Source organism: Salvelinus alpinus, chromosome 2 (assembly GCF_045679555.1).
Source record: "Salvelinus alpinus chromosome 2, SLU_Salpinus.1, whole genome shotgun sequence".
Lineage (NCBI taxonomy): Eukaryota > Metazoa > Chordata > Actinopteri > Salmoniformes > Salmonidae > Salvelinus > Salvelinus alpinus.
The window spans coordinates 71567892-71583968 of record NC_092087.1 but is presented as its reverse complement, the minus strand read 5'-3'; the positions used below and the strand labels follow the sequence as shown (position 1 = coordinate 71583968).

Here is a 16077-nt window from a genome sequence, read left to right as displayed (position 1 = left end):
TCGATCGATTGACTCATCTTGCCTGAATGTGATGGCAAGAAATCTATTTTGTGTTCTGTTTACTGACACCCAAAACACTACAACTAGCTACTTGCAAAAGCCAATCAATCCACAATCAGTAATAGTGTAATGCTGATTTTAATTGAAGGGATTATTCATAAATGACAATGTTATTCATAAAAATGTGTGTCCAAACAAATTCAATGGCACGATCTAGTGGGCCAGCTATGTACTGCGAATTTGATTTTGTATTTCATGACGTATATTTCATGCGCCTGAAGTTTCATATTGTGCGCGCAAAATAAGAAGAGCTGTCTGAAGTTGAATTAATATTGAGCATTTTGGGGCATAGCTACGATGTTTAGCCCTCGTCCCACCCCCTGTTCAGGCCGAAGGCAGTCCTCAAGGGTCACCGGTAGAAAGAGTCTCGCCGGTACACCTACAGGGCTTCTCTTTTCCCCACGTAGGACGTCGTTAGCAGCGAGGTGAGTGTCCATGCTCCATCATGCCATTGTCAACAGTGTCTTTTCAGGCACAGTCAATCGTGGAGTGTTGTTTTTAAACAACTGCTGGCCCTCTCATTTCCAGATCAACTCCTACGCGTGTGCAGAGCTACTCAACTTCAGAAGCACTCCACTTCGATGTCCAGACGTTTGGCTCTTCTCTACCTGTCAAAGTCATGGAGGCTTTGACTATGGCTGATGGTGGGTCATTGACTCTTTCCTGTCATTATCTCTCTGCGAGTTATACATGCTGTAGAATGCATTGTACAGGTCATCCCAATCAATGCTCTCGGGTTCTGTGGGTTCTGTGTTTTGTGTCGCTCAGCCGATGACCAGATCTCTGTGAAGGTGGATGAGAGTGGCTGGGCCTGGATGGTGTGTGGAGAGAGACTGATCATCTGGAAGATCTGCCAGACTGCTGTTGCAAAAGTACAGTTCAGTAGGTCACACCGTAGAAAAACGTTTTGAAACGGAACACAAAATGTTATTGGGCAAGTTCAGGTAGAACCCTACCACTTTGTGTCACTCCGTTTCAACACTGGATACACAACCCTGGTTGATAATGATGAGATATGCAACGCATTGATACAGTGTGTCCTATAATTAAAAAAACATGCAGTGCCAATGCGTGAACCTTCTCTGTTGTGTTTCGTAGTTGTCAGTATGTAAGGGCCTCCAGCTGCCCACTAGTGAGTTTGTCTACTATGCTGATCTCATCTCGATATCATCTCCCAGCCCTCTGGAGACTGCCACTGTTCAGGTAATCAATGACTATATCACTAATCAGGAAACTAAACTGTTCAACCTCCGAATGTGTGACGAGTTCCCACCTGTCTGCCTAATGACTTAACTGTTAGCTGTTGAGCAGCTAGCCTGAGTGTCAGTCTCTTTCTGCTTTAGCCTACTTGTTGTTGTCTTGACAAGGCATTCCTGACTGAATAAGCTGGCACCCAGGCTAATAATTTGGTACAAATGAACTTAAATTCCAATCAACTTACTATCAGTCATGGTTGTTTACTGTTGTGGGACTTTGTCTTGAATGCTCAGTCTATCTCTGTCATGGCGGTGGCTCCGGAGGGAACAGCCCGGTTCTGGCCTAGTTTGGCCCACGAGGGGAATTACGCTGAGACTGTGATCGACATGGGCGAAAACCTCTGCAACTTTGTTGTGGCTGTTAGGGTAAGTTGGTATGTTGTGGGTGCATTGTTCTTCAAATCTAATTTTATTTGTCACATACACATGGTTAGTAGATGTTAATGCGAGTGTAGTGAAATGCTTGTGCTTCTAGTTCCAACAGTGCAGTAATATCTAACAAGTAATCTAACAATTCCCCAACAACAATCTAATACACACAAATCTAAAGGGGTGAATGAGAATATGTACATATAAGTATATGGATGAGCGATGGCCGAGCGGCATAGGCAAGGTGCAATAGATGGTATAAAATACAGTATATACATGTGATATGAGTAATGTAAGATATGTAAACATTATAAAAGTGGCATTATTTAGAGTGGTATTGTATAAAGTGACTAGTGATCCATTTATTAAAATGGCCAGTGATTGGGTCTCAATGTAGGCAGCAGCCTCTCTGAGTTAGTGATTGCTGTTTAGCAGTCTGATGGCCTTGAGATAGAAGCTGTTTTTCAGTCTCTCGGCCCCAGCTTTGATGCACCTGTACTGACCTCGCCTTTTGGATGATAACGGTGTGAACAGGCAGTGGCTCGGGTGGTTGATGTCCTTGATGATCTTTTTGGCCTTCCTGTGACATCGGGTGCTGAAGGTGTCATGGAGGGCAGGCAGTTTCCCCCAGTGATGCATTGTGCAGACCGCACCACCCTCTGGAGAGCCTTGCGGTTGAGGGCGGTGCAATTGCTGTACCAGGCTGTGATACAGGATGTTCTCGATTTTGAATCAAAAAAGTTTGTCAGGGTTTTGGGTGACAAGCCAAATTTCTTCATTCTCCTGAGGTTGAAGAGGCGTTGTTGTGCCTTCTTCACCACACTGTCTGTGTGGGTGGACCATTTCAATTTGTCTGTGATGTGTACGCAGAGGAACTTAAAACTTTCCATCTTCTCCACTGCTGTCCCTTCGATGTGGATGGGGGGTGCTCTCTCTGCTGTTTCCTGAAGTCCACGATCATCTCCTTTGTTTTGTTAATGTTGAGTGAGAGGTTGTTTTCCTGACACCACACTCCCACACACTGCCCTCACCTCTTCCCTGTAGGCTGTCTCATCGTTGTTGGTAATCAAGCCCACTACTGTTGTGTTGTCTGCAAACTTGATGATTGAGTTGGAGGCGCGCATGGCCACGCAATCGTGGGTGAACAGGGAATACAGGAGGGGGCTGAGCATGCACCCTTGTGGGGCCCCAGTGTTGAGGGTCAGCGAAGTGGAGATGTTGTTTCCTACCTTCACCACCTGGGGGCGGCCCGTCAAAGTCGAGGACCCAATTGCACAGGGCAGGGTTGAGACCCAGGGCCTCCAGCTTGATGATGAGCTTGGAGGGTACTATGGTGTTGAATGCTGAGCTGTAGTCAGTGAACAGCATTCTTACATAGGTATTCCTCTTGTCCAGATGGGATAGGGCAGTGTAATGGCGATTGCGTCGTCTGTGGACCTGTTGGGGCGGTATGCAAACTGAAGTGGGTCTAGGGTGGCCGGTAAGGTGGAGGTGATGTGATCCTTGACTAGCCTCTCAAAGCACTTCATGATGACAGAAGTGAGTGCTACGGGGCGGTAGTCATTTAGTTCAGTTATCTTTGCCTTCTTGGGTACAGGAACAATGGTAGCCATCTTGAAGCATGTGGGTACAACAGACTGGGATAGGGAGCGATTGACTATGTCTGTAAACACACCAGCCAGCTGGTCTGCGCATGCTCTGAGGATGTGGCTAGGGATGCCGTCTGGGCCAGCAGCCTTGCGAGGGTTAACATGTTTAAATGTTTTACTCACGTCAGCCACGGAGAAGGAGAGAGGGGGGGGGGGGGGGCAGTCCTTGTTAGCAGGCCGCAACAGTGGCACTTTGTTATCCTCCAAGCGGGCAAAGAAGGTGTTTAGTTTGTCTGGAAGCGTGACGTCGGTGGCTGGTTTTCTTTTTGTCGTCCGTGATTTCCTGTAGACCCTGCCACATACGTCTCGTGTCCATTGCGACTCCACCATGTCCCTGTACTGGCATTTTGCTTGTTTTATTGCCTTGCGGAGGGAATAACTACACTGTTTATATTCAGTCATATTCCAAGACCTCTTTCCATGGTTAAATGCAGTGGATCGCGCTTTCAGTTTTGCGCGAAGGCCGCCATCTATCCACTGTATCTGGTTAGGGCATGTTTTAATAGCCACAATGGGTACAACATCTCCAATGCACTTGAATACAGCGCTGCTCCACAATCACAGATAAAGGATGTATAGAGCAGGTTCTCATTATTAGTGGATTGAGAATTACCAACAAATTCTGTGTAAAATGCACACAGATACATGTTGAGCATATTTACCTGATTAAACATTATGTGCCTTTGATTTCATCCCCTTTCCTCTCCTCCCTCATCCCACCATCCCTCTCTTCCCTCAGGGGGGTAGTTTCATCGTGTCATCCTATAAGGGCCAGTTGATGCGTCTCGGGGCGGACCCCTCCGGAAAACCGCTGCAGAGGGCGCTACAGCAGGGCCAGGGGGTGCTTTCCGGCATCGGACGCCGCGTCTCCAGCCTCTTTGGCATGCTCGCCCCGCTTACCAACAACAATGCACGTTTCTTCTAGTGGAGTCCTATGAATCCCCAAAATATAGTCATTAATAGGTAATATGATAACAGCTCACATACCCTCTTCTCCCTCTATAGCTTCACAGTGTTCTGTGGGTGGGAGAGATGGGCTGCCTATATACTCTGACCTCCTGTGGGCTCAGTAAATGGGAGGTGGATGAGGTCACAGAGCACCAGGTCCTCAGCTGGGACTCCAGCCGCGCTCTGACGGAGAGTGTCGTCGACGCCATCTGGGTAAGCAGAACCACACTTTACATGAATGTTGTGTTGCGTTACTTTGTCAGGTTGCATTAAATCATGGTGCTTTACTTTGAGGTGAACTGTCCCCTTGGTTGTACAGGTATCTGCCAAAATAAAGGAAACACTTGAGTAAATGAGGGACACAAAGCACGTGCTTCCTGAGTTAATTAATAAATGAACATATCATCATGCTTAGCCATTATGGCTACCATGGCTAGAAGAGATATCAGTTACTTTGAAAGAGGGGTATCAAAGGAGTATAGGGGGTTTAAAGTGTGTGTGTGTCTGTCACCAGATCTCAAACCAATTGAACACTTATGTAAGATCCTGGAGCGACGCCTGAGACACCACCATCAACAAAACACTAAATTATGCAATTTATTGTGGAAAAAATTGTATTGCATCCCTCCAATAGACTTCCAGACACTCGTAGAATCTATGCCAAGGTGCATCGATGCTTTTCAGGCGGCTCGTGGTGGCCCAACACCCAATTAAGACACTTACGTTGGTGTTTCCTTCATTTTGGTAGTAACCAGTAGATTGGATGATTGTCCTGAAGGCGTGACCTGTTTTTTTTTTTTCTCTCGTCATCAATCAGGGGTCAGAGAGCAACTTTGAGGAAATCAAGGAGGGAGTGAACGTTACCTACATGGACATGCAGCTGAGCCAGTAAGTCGAGCTCTCATCTAGGTTCCTGGATGTGTATTTATCTCACTACATGATTTGATGTAATAGTCAGCTGGTGACTGCGACTTTTTATGATTCTACACACTTCTGACTATAATTTTGTGTTCCAGGGATGGCCTGGTAGTGTTGGCAGCAGCCTGGCACCCCTCAGACTCCCCCTGCCTGGCCTACTTCTGCCTGGTCACCCTGCTGGACAACGGCAACAACATCTCTGAGGAGCTCTCTGTGGAGGTCACCAAGTACAACCCCCCCTTCCAGGTCAGTCTTCACTCAACCCTGGTCACTGTTGGGCTTCAACTGAAATGGTCTATTATGGTTCATGAAATTATTTGAATTTTTTTATGGGTTTGAAAGTGGCAATAGGTTCCCTAAGTAGACTTGCTATGAATACGCTCAAGGCTTCATGGCTTTCTACATTTTCATGCATTTCGATAAAATAGAATGCTATTTTTCAGACATGAAAATATCAACCTTATTGGTCTTCCTTCAGTTTAAATGTCGATGTTTATGTGTCTAATGGTTGATATGTTGTGTTATTCCCCTCAGAGTGAGGATGCCCTCCAGGCCATGAGGCTGGTGTTACCACGGGCCTCCAGCCCTGCTGCCTTCCTGTACAACGAGGAGCTGGTGTTTGCCTGCTCCACCGGTACTGGCAGAGGAGGTCTACCTGAGGAGAAGATCCCCTTCAACACACCTGGTAAGAGACATGGATAATGGACTCAAGGTTAGAGGACATTGGGTGCCTCTCAATAGTTTAAAATTGGCCCCTTTCCTCATCTCCTTTTCTTAATGAAAAAAACATTTGACAAGATGAGGAAGCCTTTAGAGACTGTTGACATGCACCCAATGTTTTAAACTGAATGGTATTGATGAGTGAATGGTGTAGATGGCTACAACAACAGCTCTCAGTAATTCATAGTTATCATAATAATGTCAACAACCTTTTGTCTTTTTAGATCATTATCCATTTTCATGAATGGTCAATTTGACTTGACTCGCCTCCCATGTTTCCATTCTCACCGTCCTCCTTCATCTCTCCAGGTGACCGTCTGCGTGGTGGGGGTTGCTGTGCCAACCTGCCAGTGTTCTTCTCCCAGAACAGTGGTCTGGTGGCCGTGGTGGCCAGGGAGAGTGCCTCCATGCTGCCTGAGACTATGGAGGACTCCCTCTGCTTCTCCTTGGCTGGGGCCGGCCCTGAGGTAGGGAGTAGAGTCAGATTAAATAAAGCAGGGCTAGGTTTCTGATATGGAACTGGGTCACCAATTGGGTCATTTGACTTGTATGAATAATGAGATGACATTAAATTGGTGGACTAGCAATGTTTTTATTTTTTCATTTTCATTATTTTTACATAATTGGTGAGTTCACATTGTTTTATGACATATATTATTTATGAATTCACACTTTTTGGTTTCAAGGCAACTGCAATGGAGACTCCGACTAGGATGGATTCTGTAGCGCAAGAGGACAAAACCAAACTCCTAAAAGCAGCGTTCCTGCAGTTCTGCCGGTAAGTCTGCAGAAAGATTGTGTGACGTTGGCCCCAATTGCTGAAGTTTGAGTTTTATTGACAGTGACACCGACCTCCTTCGTAAAATAAGGGAATTTGTTTGTTTCTCCCCTGAAAAAAATGTCCCTGTGTTGAGAAGGGTGTGGATTTAGGTCTGTGTAATTACTTGCTCTCTGTGATTGCATCTGCCCAGTTGTTGGTAAGCTCGAGCAGCTGTTACTGCCAAATGAGGACGCATAGCTCTGTGAGTTTTTTTACAGAAAGAGGGAGTGAGTGACTGTGTGAGAGAGTACATGTAGACATTGAGTGAATGGGGTGTGTACACTTTAAATGAGTACCACTAACTAATTATGTGAAATGATTTGATGTGTTTTCAGGAATGACCGGGTTAAATGATCTAAGCAATAAACATTGTTACTATTGAGTTTACCTTACAATGTTGTGAGTGGAACGTAACTGTTGTGTTTGTCAGGAATGACCTGGTGGGGGCCCAGACCATGACAGACGAGCTGTTCCCCCTGGAGGAGGACGGAGACGGGGAGGTGGGCGGGGAGCTGGACCTGGTGGTGACCCGGATCAACCTGGACCTGGTGGACGATTACCCAGCCTCAGACCCCCGCTGGGCCGAGTCTGTCCCTGACGGTGGGAGGGAGGGAGGGAGGGAGGGAAAAATAACAGAAAAAGAGGGAGAGAAATGTAGACAGGCGAAGACATGGAAACCTGTAGTTATTTTCTATCAAAATGATTGAATATATTGTTCCACATAGAAGTGACCTTGTTTCTGTGTTGTCGTGTCCAGAGAGTGCTGGCTTCCCCCTGACCTCCCTCATCATCCTCCACCAGCTAGAGGACAAGATGAAGGCCCACGGATGCTTCATGGACTTCCTGCTACAGGTGGGTCACCTGCATAGAAATATATTTCAGTCCCGAATAATCCGGAATAATTCTAATCATATGGGTCACCGTGGGATCGGACTTCACTACAGGGCTCCTCCACAGATTTCTGAATAAAGATCGATATGTCGTGACTGAGTTCAACAACCTTACCTCGTTACTCCACACCCCGATTTCCAAACGAGCTTCAATGCCATACAACACTCCTTCCGTGGCCTCCAACTGCTCTTAAACGCTAGTAAAACTAAATGAATGCTCGTCAACCGATCGCTGCCTGCACCCGGCTGCCTGCACACGGCTTCCAGCACCCGCCCGCCTGACTAGCATCACTACTCTGGACGGTTCTGACTTAGAATATGTGGACAACTACAAATACCTAGGCATCTGGCTAGACTGTAAACTCTCCTTCCAGACTCATATTAAGCATCTCCAATCCAAAATTAAATCTAGAATCGGTTTCCTATTTTGCAACAAAGCCTCCTTCACTCACGCTGCCAAACATACCCTCGTAAAACTGACTATCCTACTGGTCCTCGACTTCGGCGATGTCATTTACAAAATAACCTCCAACACTTTACTCAGCAAACTGGATGCAGTCTATCACAGTGCCATCCGTTTTGTCACCAAAGCCCCATATACCACCCACCACTGCGACCTGTATGCTCTCGTTGGCTGGCCCTCGCTACATATTCGTTGCCAATCCCACTGGCTTCAGGTCATCTGTAAGTCTTTGCTAGGTAAAGCTCTGCCTTATCTCAGCTCACTGGTCACCATAACAACACCCACCCGTAGCACGCGCTCCAGTAGGTATATCTCACTGGTCATCCCCAAAGCCAACACTTCCTTTGGCCGCCTTTCCTTCCAGTTCTCTGCTGCCAATGACTGGAACGAATTGCAAAAATAAGTCTCCAAATTCAGCGATATCTCCCTCACTAACTTTAAGCATCAGCTATCTGAGCAGCTAACCGATCGCTGCACCTGTACACAGCCCATCTGTAAATAGCCCATCCAACTACCTACCTCATCCCCATATTGTTTTTATTTACTTGTCTGCTCTTTTGCACACCAGTATTTCTACTTGCACATCATCTGCACATCTATCACTCCAGTGTTAATTTGCTAAATTGTAGTTAGTTCGTTACTATGGCCTATTTATTGCCTTACCTCCTTACTCTGTTTGCACACACTGTACATAGATTTTTCTACTGTGTTATTGACTGTACGTTTGTTTATGTGTAACTCTGTTGTTGTTTTTGTCGCACTGCTTTGCTTTATCTTGGCCAGGTTGCAGTTGTAAATAAAAACTTGTTCTCAACTGGCCAACCTGGTTAAATAAAGGTAAAAATAATACAATGTCTTGCTCTCTCCCCCACTCCACCTCCCTTCCCCCACAGGTGGGTCTCCTGGACCGGCTGGGCCAGACCGCGGTGCGCTCGTCTCCCATGGCGACGCGCCTGTTGCTGTGTGAACACGCCGAGAAGCTACAGGCGGCCATGACGCTGAAGAACCACCACGCCAAGCACGGCAAGCTGGTCAATCGTGCCATCCTCATTGCCTTGAGGAAGAGCAACGCAACCGTGTCCACCAGCCTCACGGCCGCAGACGTCTTCTTCAGAGAGGTGACGATGACAGAGATAATATCCCCAGCAGAGTTGGGGTCTGGTGACAATGACAGAAATAATATCCCCAGCAGAGTTGGGGTCTGGTGACAATGACAGAAATAATATCCCCAGCAGAGTTGGGGTCTGGTGACAATGACAGAAATAATATCCCCAGCAGAGTTGGGGTCTGGTGACAATGACAGAAATAATATCCCCAGCAGAGTTGGGGTCTGGTGACAATGACAGAGATAATAGTTGGGGTCTTCACACAATTTAGAAGATTTGAGATTCCAATTTAAATCATGTTTTCAATGTCAAAACCTCAGCTTTGGGATTGTGGGAAGCTTCTGTCTTATGCCTCAGGTGAGGTTATTAAGAGGTGTGTGTCTGTGTGTGTGTGTGTGTAGGTGTCTCAGATCTCCTCAGTCTTCGAGTGTCTACTAGAAGAGGAGGAGAGGACTCTGAAGGAGAACCCTGTGGACTCTGTGAAGTGGGCTGAAGTGGTGCTCAGTGTCAACACCATCATCAAGGTACACAACACAGTCAGTGCGGGCTTTCTGTATCCACATCCATATTGTTAGTCACGTATCTCCCATGCATGTGTATGGTTGCCTTTTGATCATATGGTGTGCTTATATATATTGTGTATCTACAGTGCATTCGTAAAGTATTCAGACCCCTTGACAATCTACACACTGAATACTTATGTAAATAAGGTATTTTATTTTTCATAAATTTGCAAAAATGTCTTAACCTGTTTTCGCTTTGTCATTATGGGATATTGTGTGTAGATTTAATGAGGAACAATAATGTATTTAATACATTTTTGAATAAGGCCGTAACCTAACAAAATGTGTAAAAGGTCAAGGGGTCTGAATACTTTCCGAATGCACTGTATATATGCTGAGCAACAATATAAGTGCAACGTTTAAAGTGTTAGTCCATGAGCTGAAATAAAAGATCCCAGAAATGTTCCATACGCACAAAAAATGTATTTCTCTCTAATTTGTTTACCTTTCCTGTTAGTGAGCATTTCTTCTTCGCCCAGATAATCCATCCACCTAACAGGTGTGGCATATCAAAAAGCTGATTAAACAGCATGATCATTACACAGGTGCACCTTGTGCTGGGCCTTGCTCCCCAGTTGCTGGGCCTGGCTCCCAAGTGGGTGGGCCTATGCCCAGTCATGTGAAATCCATAGATTAGGGCCTAATTAATTTATTTAAATTGACTGATTTCCTTATATGAACTGTAACTCAGTAAAATCATTGAAATTGTTGCGTTTTTATATTTTTGTTCATATGTACTGTTGAATTCGGAAGTTTACATACACCTTAGCCAAATACATTTAAACTCTGTAGTTTAACAATTCCTGACATATAATCCAAGTAAAAATTCCCTGTTTTAGGTCAGTTAGGATCACCAGTTTATTTGAAGAATGTGAAATGTCAGAATAATAGTAGAGTGAATGATTTATTTCAGCTTTTATTTCTTTCATCACATTCCCAGTGGGTCAGAAGTTTACATACACTCAATTAGTATTTGGTAGCATTGCCTTTAAATTGTTTAACTTGGGTCAAACGTTTCGGGTAGCCTTCCACGAGCTTCCCACAATAAGTTGGGTGAATTTTAGCCCATTCCTCCTGACAGAGCTGGTGTAACTGAGTCAGGTTTGTCGGCCTCCTTATTCGCACACGCTATTTCAGTTCTGCCCACAATTTTTTCTATAGGATTGAGGTCAGGGCTTTGTGATGGCCACTCCATTAATTTGACTTTGTTGTCCTTAAGCCATTTTTCCACAACTTTGGAAGTATGCTTGGGGGCATTGTCCATTTAGAAGACCCATTTGCGACCAAGCTTTAACTTCCTGACTGATGTCTTGAGATGTTGCTTCAATATATCCACATATTTTCCCTCCTCATGATGCCATCTATTTTGTGAAGTGCACCAGTCTCTCCTGCAGCAAAGCACCCCCATAACATGATGCTGCCACCCCCGTGCTTCACGGTTGGGATGGTGTTCTTCGGCTTGCAAGCCTCCCCCTATTTCCTCCAAACATAACGATGGTCATTATGGCCGAACAGTTCTATTTTTGTTTCATCAGACCAGAGGACATTTCTCCAAAAAGTACAATCTTTGTCCCTATATGCAGTTGCAAACCATAGTCTGGCTTTTTTATGACGGTTTTGGAGCAGTGGCTTCTTCCTTGCTGAGTGGCCCGTCAGGTTATGTCGATATAGGACTCGTTTTACTGTGGATATAGATACTTTTGTACCGGTTTCCTCCAGCATCTTCACAAGGTTCTTTGCTGTTGTTCTGGGATTGATTTGCACTTTTCGCACAAAAGTACGTTCATCTCTAGGAGACAGAATGCGTCTCCTTCCTGAGCGGTATGACGGCTGCGTGGTTCGGTGATGTTTATACTTGCGTACTATAGTTTGTACAGATGAACGTGGTACCTTCAAGCGTTTGGAAATTGCTCCCAAGGATGAACTAGACTTGTGGAGATCTACAATTCTTTTTCAGAGGTCTTGGCTGATTTCTTTTGATTTTCCCATGATGTCAAGCAAAGAGGCATTGAGTTCGAAGGTAGTCCTTGAAATACATCCACATGTACACCTTCAATTGACTCAAATTATGTCAATTAGCCTATCAGAAGCTTCTAAAGCCATGACATAGTTTTCTGGAATTTTCCAAGCTGTCAACTTAGTGTATGTAAACTTCTGACCCACTGGAATTGTTATAAAAGTGAAATAATCTGTCTGTAAACAATTGTTGGAAAATGTACTTGTGTCTTGCACAAAGTAGATGTCCTAACAGACTTGCAAAACTATAGTTTGTTAACAAGAAATTTGTGAAGTGGTTGAAAAACAAGATTTAATGACTCCAACCTAAGTGTATGTAAACTTCTGACTTCAACTGTATGTCATGTTGCTTGTGAGGTTGTATTTCTTGTAATGGCACAGTCAGTAATTTGTGTACGTTTGTGTGTTGTATTCCAGGACATGCTGCAGGCTGCTGGTCAGTACAGAGACACCAAGGCCTCACTGTACAGAGCCTCAGAGAGCACCACTGCTGAGCCAGAATACATCCCATGGACCGGTACATTCCCTGTTGAACACACATAGTAGTCTAAAGTAACGCCTTGTCTCCTTTTGTTAATGTCAAATGAACTGAAAAGACAGGATAGGTGAAAGTGTTATGCTAGATCCCTTTCACTGCGATGGAGAAGAATTTAGAGTCTCCCAAATGTAAGACAATTGAGATGCGCCCTTAATCCCTAAACCTGTATCTTTCTCTCCCCACAGCCTCTAGCTGTCTGGGTGGGGTGCGTACCGTCATCGCCCGCCAGCACGAGGTGATCCTGCGTGACGTGTACCCTCACGCCGACTCGGAGCTGCGCAATGGCCTGAACGAGCAGCTGGCAGCGCTGCTGGATGTGCTCCTGGGAGGCTACGTTGCCCAGCTGACCTCACTGAGACCGGGCCAGCAGGACCGCTACAACACCCTGGAGATGGAGTACACGCAGCGCCGCTCTGAGCTGCTCGCACCACTGTGTGAGTGGAGATTGAATGCAAAATACCGGGTGGACATTTTGGCTTGAGTATTTGGTTACCGGGTCAAGCCATTTTGGAATACAAAATAAGTGGAATTTCACATTTTATAGCTAAATGTAGCTGATATTTTTCATAAATTATAAATCTGACTTCTTATTGCATCCATTATAAAGGTGTTATGTACACTTAAATAATATTAAGGGTGTTAACTTTTCCTTATGTTCCAGTGGAGCTGGGTCAGTACCAGTGGGTGGCAGCACTGGCAGAGAAATATTGTGACTTTGACATCCTGGTCCAGATGTGTGAGCAGACTGACAACCAGAATAGACTGCAGCACTACATGGCCAAGTTCGCCGACCAGGTCAGACACTAATTCTCTAAAACCAGGGTGGTGTTCATTAGGTGGAGAAATTTTGAAATGGGGAGGTACTACTTGAACTGGTCCAATAAGAACGCAGATTTTTGTTGTTGTTTGCAAAATGTTTTGCTACTGTGTGCCGTACTGAACACGACCAAATTTTATCACTGGTGTTTTATCAAATCTGGCACTAACAAGGGATATGTGCAAGTTACATTTTTATTTATTTAGCAGACACTCTTATCCAGAGCGACTTACAGGAGCAATTAGGGTTAAGTGCCTTGCTCAAGGGCACATCGACAGATTTTCACCTAGTCGGCTCGGGGATTCGAACCAACAATCTTTTGGTTACTGGCCTAACGCTCTTAACCGCTAGCCTACCTGCCGTTACTCAGACAGCGCACGTAAATCATACATTGATACCCATTATGAGATAAAAATGCTGTTATTTCTCAAGCTAGGACTAGACTAGGATTCCAAAGATGCTACGTGTTTCATTTAATTTCCATGTCACTTCCTGTAGAACTTTGCGGACTTCCTGTTCCGCTGGTACATGGAGAAGGGAAAGCGGGGCAAGCTGCTCTCCCAGCCCATCGCCCAGCACCAGCAGCTGGCCAGCTTCCTGCAGTCCCACGAACACCTCAGCTGGCTGCACCACATCCACGTACATGACTTCAGCAGTGTAAGTGGAACACACACACACACACACACACACACATCAGTTGACCTTAGTAGCTAACTTGTGAACATGCCGCTTCATATGAAAAGACATACAGTAGACATAGTGTAGTTTCCCATGTTAATATAAACAGTGTTGCGTTTGTGATATTTATTTTCCCATCTCTTTCTCTTCCCAGGCCCACAAAACCCTGTATGGCCAGGCCAACATGGAGACACGTTACTTTGTGAAGAAGAAGACCCTGTTGGCTCTCAGTAAACTGACTGCCTTGGCATCAGACATGCCTGAGGCTGTGATGAAGAAACAAGTAGACGGTAAGGGGCTACTTGAGATACCGCTGCTTAATTCTCACTTAAATCATACATTACTGTCAATGGGAGTTATGAACATGTATTTTAAACTGTGTTAGTAATTAGCCCTAAGACAACAGACACTGTTTGATGCAAAAGAAGCAAGGAAACCTCTGTTCACTGTGGGGTGTCTAATTGGTGAGTTCTGCAGGGATATCACCAGTGTTTTCTTTGTCATCCTACAGACATGGTAGAGCAGGAGCGGTTCCTGCTGCACCAGGAGACTCTGCCCAAACAGCTGCTGGAGGAGAAACAACAGAACCCAGACACCATGCCCCTGCTCAGCGCTCACAACCTTATTAATGTCAGAACACACATCAGTGGATCCCTCACATTACCACATAACCCAACACACACAACCTTATCAATGCACCATTATAAACTGGGTGATTCGAGCCCTGAATGCTGATTGGCTGACAGCCATGGTATATCAGACCGTATACCACGGGTATGACAAAATGTATTTTTACTGCTCTAATTACGTTGGTAACCAGTTTATAATAGCAATAAGGCACCTCCGGGGTTTGTGATATATGGCCAATATACCACACCTAAGGATTGTATCCAGGCACTCCGCTTTGTGTCATGCTTATGAACAGCCGTTAGCCGTGGTATATTGGCCAAATACCACACCCCCTCATGCCTTATAGCTTAAGTAGACCACACACGCACAGTCGCACAACCAGTAACTCTACATAAATCCACATACCTGCCACCACACAGACACACGATGACAATACAACACACACATCTATCCTCCTGTCACCAACTGAACCCCAAAATACAGCTCCCACAAATACCAATGGACTGACCTCATTTTTCTCTTTTCTCACCAGCTGTATATTTGTAATGACAACAGACGAGCCAATGAGTATGACTTCAAGAAGGCTCTGGATCTACTGGAGTACATAGACGAGGTAGTCCTACTGCCGCTAGCATGAATCATTAACTCAGGGTTGATTAATCAGGTCTGTCAGGGTTTACTGATATGGGCCATATTCTTGTTGCAGGAGGATGCTGTGGACATTGAGGGACTCAAGTGTGAGATCTTCTGCAAGGCCCTCAAGAAAGACGAGTAAGTACCGCTCAATGGCCCTAATCCTTCTAATATCTCACTCTTACTCCCTTTCTTGCTAATTTCCTCATTCCAAATTTGAAAGGATTTGATAGGTGTAAATACGCTGTTTGACACTTATCTTACATTTTTGTTATTTCTTTACGCTGTCAATGCTCTTTATATAGTAAATGCAATGAATTAATAAGCATTATTGTTATTACTGTAAGTTTGCATTGAGCTTCCTTTACGCTGTGTTTTTCACAGCTGGTCGTCTGCTGATGGGAACGATGACCCTCTGGAGGCAGCCAAGGACAGCATCTTTGTCAAGATCCTCATCAAGCTCATACAAGAAGGTAAGCACTGCAGTAGCCATTTTGTCTCGGTGTCTGACCAAATGATTTCACTGTATTCTCATCAGTTAATTTGTTTGTTAACAACACATTTCAAGAGTTACTTAAGAGATATTTAGGAGATTGTTGAGTTGTTGTAATATTTTTTGTTATTAATTACAAAATATTGAAAAGGGTATTGAGTGTCACTGCTCTGTTTATGTACCTCTTTATGACCATTCCAACCTATTCAGAATATCTTCTCTTGTTGTTTTCCAGGTGTTCCTCTACAGACCTACCTTCCTGACTTCAAAGACCTTCTTCAACTGGATGAGATGGAGGCTTTGAAATCAAAGCCCACTTTTGAGTTTGTACTGCGGGCCAACTATGAACATTACCTGCAAGCACAGATCTGATGACCCCTGACCCCTTTCACAACTGTGTCTCCCAGGTTGCACTTGGTTTGTTCCTTACTTTCCATTTTTACTGTTTGTTTGACAAAAAGATAACGTGTTGCATTTTCTAAATAAAAGTCATATTTCTGTAAATGTTCT

The 16077-nt window shown here is 44.8% G+C and overlaps 1 protein-coding gene across 1 annotated transcript; it reads left to right on the top strand.

Moving 5' to 3' along the window:
- Window positions 1-269: 269 nt before the first annotated feature.
- LOC139567650 (nuclear pore complex protein Nup133-like) lies at window positions 270-16071 on the top strand. Its single transcript, XM_071389040.1, has 26 exons — window positions 270-485; window positions 589-704; window positions 829-932; window positions 1159-1263; window positions 1551-1682; window positions 4074-4244; window positions 4340-4495; window positions 5100-5170; window positions 5299-5446; window positions 5735-5885; window positions 6230-6387; window positions 6607-6698; window positions 7171-7340; window positions 7498-7592; window positions 8987-9211; window positions 9601-9723; window positions 12196-12295; window positions 12502-12750; window positions 12978-13111; window positions 13632-13790; window positions 13966-14101; window positions 14323-14441; window positions 14974-15054; window positions 15148-15212; window positions 15459-15547; window positions 15803-16071. Exons 1-26 carry the CDS (start codon window positions 358-360, stop codon window positions 15937-15939), a joined length of 3414 nt encoding a protein of 1137 aa, XP_071245141.1. The 5' UTR covers window positions 270-357; the 3' UTR covers window positions 15940-16071.
- The last annotated feature ends 6 nt before the right edge of the window (window positions 16072-16077 follow it).